The sequence below is a fragment of the Schistocerca gregaria genome, chromosome 2 (assembly GCF_023897955.1).
Source record: "Schistocerca gregaria isolate iqSchGreg1 chromosome 2, iqSchGreg1.2, whole genome shotgun sequence".
Taxonomy (NCBI): domain Eukaryota; kingdom Metazoa; phylum Arthropoda; class Insecta; order Orthoptera; family Acrididae; genus Schistocerca; species Schistocerca gregaria.
The window spans coordinates 757,207,053-757,219,253 of NC_064921.1; the positions used below are offsets into that span (position 1 = coordinate 757,207,053).

At 41.2% G+C, this 12,201-nt stretch overlaps 1 protein-coding gene across 4 annotated transcripts in view; it reads right to left on the minus strand.

The window, feature by feature from the left end:
• The window catches only part of LOC126334955 (sialin), a 273,379-nt gene that overhangs the window by 176,974 nt on the left and 84,204 nt on the right, over positions 1–12,201 (minus strand). Inside the window, exon 3 of one of the 4 annotated variants that reach the window (XM_049997703.1) lies at positions 5,514–5,528. The exons of the other annotated variants lie outside the window; for them this stretch is intronic. Within the exon in view, the coding sequence (XP_049853660.1) occupies positions 5,514–5,528 (15 nt within the window). The remainder of the gene's footprint in view (positions 1–5,513; positions 5,529–12,201) is intronic. 4 annotated transcript variants of the gene reach the window in all.

A 12,201-nucleotide genomic window follows, 5' to 3' on the forward strand; every position in this document is an offset into this window, starting at 1 on the left:
AAGTTAATAATTGGCTCCTTCTACCGACCCCCAGACTCCGATGATACAGTTGCGGAACAGTTCAGAGAAAGTTTGAGTGTCGTAACAAATAAATACCCCAATCATACGGTTATAGTTGGTGGGGACTTCAACCTACCCTCGGTATGTTGGCAAAAATACTTGTTCAAAACCGGTGGTAGGCAGAAAACGTCTTCCGAGATTGTCCTAAATGCATTCTCCGAAAATTATTTCGAGCAGTTAGTCCACGAACCCACGCGAATTGTAAATGGTTGCGAAAACACACTTGACCTCAAACAATCCAGAGCTGATAGAGAGCATCATGACTGATACAGGGATTAGTGATCACAAGGTCATTGTAGCTAGGCTCAATACCATTTCTTCCAAATCCATCAGAAACAAACGCAAAATAATTTTATTTAAAAAAGCGAATAAAGTGCCACTAGAAGCCTTCCTAAAAGACAATTTCCATTCCTTCCGAACTGACTATGCGAATGTAGACGAGATGTGGCTCAAATTCAAAGATATAGTAGCAACAGCAATTGAGATATTCATACCTCATAAATTGGTAAGAGATGGAACGGATCCCCCGTGGTACACAAAAAAGGTCCGAACGCTGTTGCAGAGGCAACGGAAACGGAAAAAGCATGCGAAGTTCAGAAGAACGCGAAATCCCAAAGATGGGCTAAAATTTACAGACGCGCGAAATTTGGCACGGACTTCGATGCGAGATGCCTTTAATAGGTTCCACAACGAAACATTGTCTCGAAATTTGGTAGAAAATCCGAAGAAATTCTGGTCGTATGTAAAGTACACAAGCGGCAAGACGCAGTCAATACCTTCGCTGCGCAGTGCCGATGGTACTGTTATCGACGACTGTGCCGCTAAAGCGGAGTTATTGAACGCAGTTTTCCGAAATTCCTTCACCAGGGAAGACGAATGGAATATTCCAGAATTTGAAACACGAACATCTGCTAGCATGAGTTTCTTAGAAGTAGATACCTTAGGGGTTGCGAAGCAACTCAAATCGCTTGATACGGGCAAGTCTTCAGGTCCAGATTGTATACCGATTAGGTTCCTTTCAGATTACGCTGATACTATAGCTCCATACTTAGCCTCATATACAACCGCTCGCTCACCGATAGATCTGTACCTACAGATTGGAAAATTGCGCAGGTCGCACCAGTGTTTAAGAAGGGTAGTAGGAGTAATCCATTTAACTACAGACCTATATCATTGACGTCGGTTTGCAGTAGGGTTTTGGAGCATATACTATATTCAAACATTATGAATCACCTCGAAGGGAACGATCTATTGACACGTAATCAGCATGGCTTCAGAAAACATCGCTCTTGTGCAACGCAGCTAGCTCTTTATTCGCACGAAGTAATGGCCGCTATCGACAGGGGATCACAAGTTGATTCCGTATTTCTAGATTTCCGGAAAGCTTTTGACACCTCACAAGCGACTTCTAATCAAGCTGCGGAGCTATGGGGTATCGTCTCAGTTGTGCGACTGGATTCGTGATTTCCTGTCAGGAAGGTCGCAGTTCGTAGTAATAGACGGCAAATCATCGAGTAAAACTGAAGTGATATCAGGTGTTCCCCAGGGAAGTGTCCTGGGACCTCTACTGTTCCTGATCTATATAAATGACCTGGGTGACAATCTGAGCAGTTCTCTTAGATTGTTCGCAGATGATGCTGTAATTTACCGTCTAGTAAGGTCATCCGAAGACCAGTATCAGCTGCAAAGCGATTTAGAAAAGATTGCTGTATGGTGTGTCAGGTGGCAGTTGACGCTAAATAACGAAAAGTGTGAGATGATCCACATGAGTTCCAAAAGAACTCCGTTGGAATTCGATTACTCGATAAATAGTACAATTCTCAAGGCTGTCAATTCAACTAAGTACCTGGGTGTTAAAATTACGAACAACTTCAGTTGGAAGGACCACATAGATAATATTGTCGGGAAGGCGAGCCAAAGGTTGCGTTTCATTGGCAGGACACTTAGAAGATGCAACAAGTCCACTAAAGAGACAGCTTACGCTACACTCGTTCGTCCTCTGTTAGAATATTGCTGCGCGGTGTGGGATCCTTACCAGGTGGGATTGACGGAGGATATCGAAAGGGTGCAAAAAAGGGCAGCTCGTTTTGTATTATCGCGTTATAGGGGAGAGAGTGTGGCAGATATGATACACGAGTTGGGATGGAAGTCATTACAGCATAGACGTTTTTCGTCGCGGCGAGACCTTTTTCGAAATTTCAGTCACGAACTTTCTCTTCCGAATGCGAAAATATTTTGTTGAGCCCAACCTACGTAGGTAGGAATGATCATCAAAATAAAATAAGAGAAATCAGAGCTCGAACAGAAAGGTTTAGGTGTTCGTTTTTCCCGCTCGCTGTTCGGGAGTGGAATAGTAGAGAGATAGTATGATTGTGGTTCGATGAACCCTCTGCCAAGCACTTAAATGTGAATTGCAGAGTAGTCATGTAGATGGAGAACGACAGATCCGTAACCGATGGATTGGTAGAGGCGGACCAATTCCATGGCCTCCACGCTCTCCTGACCTCAACCCTCTTGACTTTCATTTATGGGGGCATTTGTAAGCTAATGGCTCTGAGCACTATGGGACTTAACGGCTGTGGTCATCAGTCCCCTAGAACTTAGATCTACTTAAACCTAACTCACCTAAGGACATCACACAACACCCAGTCATCACGAGGCAGAGAAAATCCCTGACCCTGCCGGGAATTGAACCCGGGAACCCGGGCGCGGGAAGCGAGAACGCCACCGCACGACCACGAGCATTTGAAAGCTCTTGTCTACGCAACCCCGGTACCAAATGTAGAGACTCTTCGTGCTCGTATTGTGGACGGCTGTGATACAATACGCCATTCTCCAGGGCTGCATCAGCGCATCAGGGATTCCATTCGACGGAGGGTGGATGCATGTATCCTCGCTAACGGAGGACATTTTGAACATTTCCTGTAACAAAGTGTTTGAAGTCACGCTGGTACGTTCTGTTGCTGTGTGTTTCCATTCCATGATTAATGTGATTTGAAGAGAAGTAATAAAATTTGATCTAACATGGAAAGTAAGCGTTTCCGGACACATGTCCATAACATATTTTCTTTCTTTGTGTGTGAGGAATGTTTCCAAGTTTGGCCGTACCTTTTTGTAATATACACAACTAAAACAACCAATTATTGACAAAATTATTTAATTGGATAGCTAAAAAACTACTCACCAAGCGGCGGCAGAACACACACATAAAAGATGCTTGTAGTTGACAAGCTTTTGGAACCACTGGCTCCTTCCTCAGGCAGAAGGGTTGAAGTGGAAAGAAGAGGGATGAAGGAAAAGGACTGGAGCGGTCTAGGATTTCAGGAAAGTCACCCAGAACTGGGGGTCAGCAGAGACTTACCGTGCATATATATACATATCATTCTCTGAACATCGGTATCCTCATTTTAGATGTTGACACATGTTGGTCTTTGTGCGATGGACTAGAACAAAGGCCTACCTGCTCCAGGCACCGCTTTGTTATGCACGTATCTGGTGAGAATTTTGGCAGTTCCTCTACCTTCACACGACGCTGCCGCAGGATGTACTGCTGAGAGATTCACTGTACACCTTCTCTCCAGCTGACTCGGAGGTAGTGGCATGTGGTGACAGTGCTGTGAGAGCGGCAGACTGGGCCCTACCAGTGGTATGAGTGGTGGGAGCTCCAGACAAGCAGCGCAGGGGATGCACACACTCCCAGTGTGGATCTCAGTATATGTATTTTTATTGCTTGTACAAAAGTGCATACCTCTAATACTACAATCCTATCCTCAGTAGTGGCAGAAGCAGCACAAGGTGGGAAATTGTTTACAGTATACTTTAGCAATGTCAAATGTATATTTACATAGTTGTCTCTCAAAATGTCCCCACTTGAATTTTTTTATTTTCTTTCATTACTTACAAGTCTACTGTAATTTCACCGTGTGACAGTCCTCTACAGCGGCCTCACAGTGATGTCACAGTGTGTAGACCATTGTTTTTAACACACTAGTAATGCAGGGAGAAGTTCCTTATAGTGAAACGTAGACTTGGTACGTAGGAAGAGCGTATTTGTTTGAATAATGCACTGTAGTGGTTAATGTTAACATTTAAAGCCTCATGTTTATGATAATCTATGTGTGTTTGTCTATGGACGATGATAATAAAAATCAGTGGGTATTTGAAGGAAGAAAGTTAACAAGGTGCCCTCAAAGTCAGAACAAATTCCCCCAAAACTGTACACAGCAATGGTAACTGGTCGTATGATAGGAATGATTGCAGAAAATGCTAATGGCCACAATACTCTGCTGCAAATTGCAAAACCGAAACTGCAAATGGCATTTGAATTTCACACTTGTATTTTCTGGGTGCAGTGGCCGATATCTGCTCCTGCTGTCTTTTGACGGTGATTGACCGACATCCAGAGAACGAATGATGAGTCCACCTCATGATGATGGCCACCACAGCCTAGAGGGGTGGGGAATGGGACGTAACCCTTTTCTAGGTTATAAATTTTAGCTGTTGAGAATAGACTACAAATATGTGGTCATAAATTAGACTTGTATAAACATAATTTAAGAGTACAAGAGTATTTTTGTTTACATAAGGCTAAAAGCATCTGGCGGCCATGTTAAATAATAAATTATGATCATTACAATCAGGCTAACAGCACTTGTCGTAAATTAAACTTGCATAAACACAACTAAAGAGCAGAAGCGTGGTTTTTATCTGCATAAGGCTAAAAGCATCTGACGGCCATGTTAGTTTATAAATTATGGTCATTAAGATTAGGTTAACAGCATTTGTTGTAAGTTAAACTTGCATAAACATAACTTAAGAGCACAAATGTCGTTTTTGTTTACGTAAGGCTAAAAGCATCTGGTGGCCACATTAGGTTATAAATTGTGGTCGTTAAGATTAGGCTAACAGTATTTGTTGTAAGTTAGACTTGCATAAATATAACTAAGAGCACAACTAAACAGTTTGTTAATACTAGGGTCATAAACAAACAATGGAGTGGGTTAATGGAGTGAACTTTGTTTACATATGTACTCTACTTGAAGTGGCTCGGTGTTTACATAAGGAAAACAATAGGTCCTCTGTCCCAGAACCACGGCAGCTCCACTACTCCTACAGACATAGTACCTAGCTTTAGAAGCGATGTGAATTATAGCTGTCTAGTGACTATAAACTGTGCATCGTATTTAATCCTACACTTGTCTTTCTATAAACAATAATATAGTAAGTGGAAGTGACAGTGAATTTCATTATATATAATCTGAGCTCAACAATAATTTATACTAAAACGTTGATTACTGGCTGGATGTTTTAAATTAAATCATTAATTTTAATATGGAAGTTTTAATATTATAACATCACTTGTAATTCAGAATTACTCAGTATAATTAGGTCTTAAAATCGACTGACTATTGTAGATGTATAGTTACCATAAACTGTAACCAACGCTACGTTACCTCGTCTATCTGTCCCTAAAACAAAAACAAAATACTATTAAACAATAGAGTAAATGCATCTGTCTATAAGTATTATTACTATAGCAAGTGAAAGTGACTTGGAATTGTCATAGAAGTCACTAAAAAGCTGTATATTTACGCAGTTTGAGCCCAGTAGCACAGGGTGCCAGATGAGAAACGGGAGTATTCAGGGATATGACAGGAAAGATTACTCGAAGAAAAAAGGTCCGTAAACATGGGCTCTAAATGAACATCTAAAGAGCTATCAGCACTTGTTCATCTTCGATAATGTGAAACAAATATATTCCACTGCAAGCTCTTTGATTTCTATATCTTGGGAAGAGGTAGTACGGACCAAAACAAGAAAAAAATGAATAGTAAAATTGGGCTCCAAAACGCACATCTTAAGAGCTAGGGACACTTGTTCAGCAGAAGAGATGTGTTTCACAGCAGAGAAGACATTTTTATTTGGAGATATCGATCGTGATTGAGAAATTATTATAAGGGGCGATCAAAAAGTTTCCGTTCGAAGGCCACGCAGTCCAGAATGGGCATGCCGATCAGACCATATCGCTGTGAGCATTGAGGCAATCAACCCACCGACGCACAAGGTTGATAAAACAGATACCCGTTTGATAAAACACCCTGTTCCGCTCCGTGAAGAAGTCCGTATATGCCTGCTACACTTTCTCTTCCGACAGGAACCGTCGACCCTCGAAGGCCTTTTTCAATGTACTGAAGGCGTCATAGTAGCAAGGGGAGATATCAGGACTTTACGGCGGGTGCTCAAGTGTTCCCCACTTGAGTTGGCGTAACTTCTGCGTACCGTCATTTTTTCGATATGGGGGCGTGCGTTGTCATGAAGCCTGAACACCTCTTGTCGCAGTCATTGTTTTCGACAGACAAGCTGCCCCATACACACTCTTCATTCTCCGATGGATGTCTACCAGTGTTTGTCCTTCGGCAGCCAAGAGAAGAGTAACTGCACGTTGGTCGTTTTTGGACGAATTTGGCAAAAACGTCGCCACAGCTCACGTTTCCGCACTTACCACAAGAGCATCGAAAAGAAAAGACACGAATGCCACATTAATCTCTTGCCCACAAGTCGGTGCTTATAAACTCACATCGGAGTCGCACCACGTCGCATATACGCTGCAGCAGCACCTTCAATCGGAAAGTTTTTGATCGCTTCTTATAATTATTTACAATTGCACATAATTAAATTAAAAGTGACTGGCTATTGTAGCTCTATGGTCACTTTAAACTGTAAGAATTAAATTACCATCTATGTCCGTTCTTAACGAAAACTGTAAATAATATTAAGGAGGTTGTTCTAACATTTCTCACTATATCCTACATATCTTATTATCTATCTTTTGTTTCTTGAAATTTATCTCATTCATGTTCTATAATTTCTTGCTTCCTTAATTGTATATATGTTTTCAAAAGTATACAACACTACGATAAAAATAGAAAAGAAAACAAAAGAATAACGATAATAATATGTATGGCTTGCATCCTATTGGTGGGATACGGGCAGTGGTGTGTGTGGCTGCAAGTGTTAGTGCGTTACTAATGAGCTAGTTCATTCAGCCAGACACGGTGGCTACGAGAGCATAACACAGTGGCTACGACGGCATAAGATCCACCTTAAGAAATTAGGTCGTGGATTATGAATAACTATAGCAAGCAAAAAAATGGTTAAGGATTATTAACTAATAATTATTAACAATATCTATAATTACGAACAATAGTTATTAAAATACTTATTAATTAATAATACCTAGGCGCTACAGTCTGGAACCGCGCGACCGCTACGGTCGGGGGTTCTCGAATCCTGCCTGGGGCATGGATGTATGTGATGTCCTTAGGTTGCTTAGGTTTAAGTAGTTCTAAGTTCTAGGGGACTGATGACCTCAGAAGTTAAGTCCGAAAGTGCTCAGAGCCTAAACTACAAGTTACAGTCACGAACAGTACACAACTATCTATATATTAATAATGTGAAAAAAAGGTTTCTGAACGATGGTATGGGATGACACAGAATATTGCAAGGAGTCCAATACTTGTTCTCTAGTGGCAGCGCAGACGTGAAGGGGTTACGGCACATTTGGTGCATAATACAGCCATCCTCACGCGTGGTCGTCAGATGTGGTCGAATGGAACTTTGACGATGAATAAATCTGCCCTCACGTTACCATGCAATCCAACATCGGACCACTGTGAGATGCGAATACGCCACAAATATGGATACTGCATGCTTCGCCTAGTCAGCGAAATGGAGACCCCAAAATGAGGCCCTTCTCTAATTCCGTCAGATGCTGATAACGCTCTCTCACACGACCACGCGGCATCTCCGTGTCCTTCACAGTGATACCTCAACATATGATGCTATTCACGTTCCTTATATGCCCTACCAGGCCTGGTAACAACACTAATCACCAAGAATAATGACGTCACTCTGGTGACAGTGCAACCCCTCACAGAGAATTGCTACGCTAGACATGTACAAACCCGTCGATGGTATGTACATATACGTATATGTTACACTGACACTGACATCTGATTATGTCTTCTGGGTGGTTCACTTTTCCGTGAGGACGTGTGTTTTACTGAATGGGCAGAAAAATTGTACTGAAGCACATTTTAGGGAAGAAACGGTTACACGGGAAATGACCACAAATTTTTAGTATTTTTATCGCTTTTATCAGAGTCTTGTAGTATAGCTCTGATGATGAAGGCTTGGTAATTGGAAACGCTTCGATTCCAGTGATTTCGCATTATGTATGGTGGTAGAGCCTACACTTGGACATTCAGTTTAATTATCACATTTTGAACCTTGAGTTTACCAATCACGATCTCGCATCCATCATGAATAATATCAAGCACTGAAAGAATAGGTCAAACCGAACACCAACTTGAAGAATTTCGCGATTTCTTTAAGTGACGTGAGAGACCAGCCGTATCAGCCTATTTCCCTCAATGGAGGGCCCACTTCGGTCATTAATGATTTGGTATCGTTTCATCAATGTCTCAAAAATCAATACAAAGTAAATTTTAAAGCACTAGCATTTTTTCCGAACTACATAACACTGACCGAGCGAGATGATGCTTAGTTAAGACTTTGGATTCATATTCAAGAGGAGTTAGGTTCAATTCACCGTCTAGCCACACAGATTTTGGGTTTCGTGACATCCAGTCTGCTGTCTTCCCCGTCCTTGTCTCACAAAGTGTGTGTTCCGTCTGTAATCTTGCGTCGCAGATGGGACGTCGAGCAGTAAGCTTCCTCGCTTTCTACATATCCCCGAACGAATTAAGGCTAGCGAAAGACCAGGAATAGCTGCATGTCAGTGAACGCTTCTCATGAGAAATCGTCCAAAATTTTCTGACAGATATTGAAAGACTGTTTTATGTTGTGGGTATATCGACGGAACCAATGCCAAATCACTTTGGGGTAACATGCAGTCGAGTACCTTGGTTGGTTTGTTTATTAGGGACAGTGGACCAAGCAGCGACCTCATCGGTTCCATTGGATTATGGAATGATGGGGAAGGAAGTTGGTCGTCACCTTCCAAAGGAACCATCCCGGCAGGTGCCTGAAGCGATCTAGGGAATTGTCGAGTACCATGTAAAGCTTTTTTGTGGTGGTCTGGGTGGTTCTGTACTGTTAAGTGCTTTCAATGAGCAACGTGAAAATGTAAAACAGGTAGCTCTACCTCGGAGAGAAACTATTGAAAGAGACTGTCGCTTCAGTATTTGAACTACAGTGCTAACCCGCTGGTTCGCTTGGGAGGCGGGATGCGTGCCAGTTCGCCACATGCGCGGAACAGCTTGGCAAGCCCGTGTCCCTCATTCGCCCTCCATCCAATGGCCCGCGCATTCTGTAAACACAAACAGACGTATCCGGCCTTTGCACAAAGACGTCTCTTCGATCACGACTCGAGAATTCTCGAGTATTGCTCGAGCTTTCGATTACCCTGCTGTCTAGCCACTTTCGGTACTATCTCCACGAGGTGTCTTCGTACTATGAAAGTGCTATTAATGGTAATAACAAAATAACTGTGAAACATGAAGCGGAATATCTTCTACAGTGCAGGTAATACGTAAAAACAGCAGCTAATAAGTAAACAAAAGATCGCAATCGCGATTCAGTTTAACTCTCGAGCTTTCGCTCGTCCCAGGATCTAGTCGCTACTATCCCCACGAGGGCTCTTGGTGCTGTATTTTACTCACGAGATCGCAGTTACATTCAGTTTGATAGGAAATATTTCGTTTATTAAGCATTTCATTCGCAATTAATTTTCTTCCTTGTTTCCTCCGAATACAACCACATCGTTTTCAAGCTGATTAAAAGACGGTAACTTTTTTACCTACTACTCTTATAGGAGTTGTATTAACTGAGTTCCAAATGATCATTCGCAACCCACCTTATAGTCTCTAATTAAAAAAAAAAAACGAAATACTGAACTTGGTGAAGAATTATTTTTAAGGAGAATGTTTACATCTACTCATACTGCATGAAAACTGTTATTCCTTATACAATGGAGTTTGTGCTGTGGTAGGATTTGATACCATTTGACGAAACTGTCAAATTTGATATTGCGCTACGGCTTCTTGTTCTGGCTAGTTCGTATTTTCTTGTGCATCGCTTGAAATCTGGGCGTATCGGGAAATCTCGAGCCCGTTCTAAGGCGAATATCGTTTGCCCAGCCCTATGTACAACGCCTGGATCAGTTGACAGCATATCTTCCTTTCCTGCTGAATTCCTACCTGTCAAATGCAATATTCTTCAGAGACATTAATTATTTTTAAATGCTGTGGCAGAAAATACTTCCCAATGCCTCTCCAATTGAAAGGATAGAACCTGTCATGCACTCACTGCCACAATGATTTCCACACGAGCGAAAAAACTTCATGTTAAAGCCATATCATTCAAAAGATTAAGCTATTAATCATTCCCCTTCTTAAAAATGTACTCATCAGTCTTTCATCATGTTCGATGATGATTTCCATCTTTAGCAAGTCTTTTCGTATCTACACATCTGCTACTCCAGCGTCCTCAATATAGGTTGCATACATCTAAGCTTGCCATTCGTTTATCTACCTCATTCTTCTTGTGATCCCGAAACTTATCATAGGAACGGAGACTTCCTTCAACATTACGATCACTGGAGACAAAGTACTGGCTTGCACTGGCCAACGGACTGTGCTGTCAGAAATCACATTCTGCGCAACTCCCTTCGCGTTTGTGAAACGATTCACTGTAAATATAACAAGCTTAACTCATTCCACTGAAAACATTGTTGCCTCAGTTACTTGGTAATTTTGAAAGGTGGTGTAGTCAGTGTGGCTGAATGCCATGCGAAGAGCCCGAGTCAGGTTCCTGGGCGGTTCGGAGATTTTCTCCGCGTGAGGACTGAGTGCTGTGTTGTCTTCATCATTACCGACACGCAAGTCGCTTAAGAGGTGTCACATAAAAGTTCTGCACCCGGCGGCTCAACTCAGCGGAAAGGGACACACGAACAGAATATGAAATGCGCACTTATTTTTTCTATGAATTATTACACTACTTTTTTACTCACGTAATCTTTCATATGGGTAACAAAATTCTTACGTTCTAAAAAACAGTCTACTTGTACCTAGGGTCGCGACCCGTACTTTATACATAAAGTACTGCACGTTATTTCGGGCAAATTGTTCTCTATATTTTATGATAACAATAAGGTACGTGAAAATACTTTATTTTACATAGACTGATTTCTTTAGCGAATCATTTTACGTAAATCGCTAAAAGATCACAAAAGCTTATGTTAAATTTGCGTATAAATGATAATTTTGCGTATAATGGGTCGGCTGAGTAGCTGAACCATGAACTGAGAACAGCAACATAATTTAAAATGTCAGTATTGACAGTGTCAAAAAGTTTCAATTCAGAAAAGTGAGAACCGGTTAAATTCATATTCCTTGCCACTGTTAAGTACAGCATACCTGTGTACAGTAAGTCAAGTTCTCTCTGTGGATCATTTATTTCTCGAAAAATTAACCAACGTCCTCCACAGAGCTGCTATTATATATCGGCAACTAGCAGCAACACTTCGTGTTCTAACGAGATGACTGCTGCCAACCTCAGCGATGTAACAGTTGTGGCATTATTGCACCGTCGCAAAGCCTCGTGCTATGTGTTTCAAATTTTTTTTTTTTTTTGCGTGAGATGAATTGAGTGCAATAAAGTTCGATTGTTCGGTTTTATAGCTTTATGTAATAGTGAATCATGGATAAAGGGAACTTTCGTAAAGTGAGTCTCTCAACTTGATAAAAACGAATTATTTATTTATCTTAACACTGCAGAGATGCGGTAAATCTGTTTAGTAGTGACACTTACTGATTAAATATTGCTAAAAGCGACAAATAATATATTTCTCAACAAAATAACTCAGTAAAATAAATAATACTTTATTTTAATACAATGTATATTTTCTGTAACTTTAACAACCAATATTCTTTACTTTCTCAAATACAAGTGTTCCCGAACTTTTGTGTCCGTTTTCTTTTGCACTAGAAAAGTTGATACTCAGAACTTCTCACATAAGTGAACTACAGTTCAACAGGTGTAAAACACTCAGGAAAAAACTATTGACTTTTTTGTTACGTGTAGCCACAGCACTAATAAATAAACTTTGGATTTTCAACT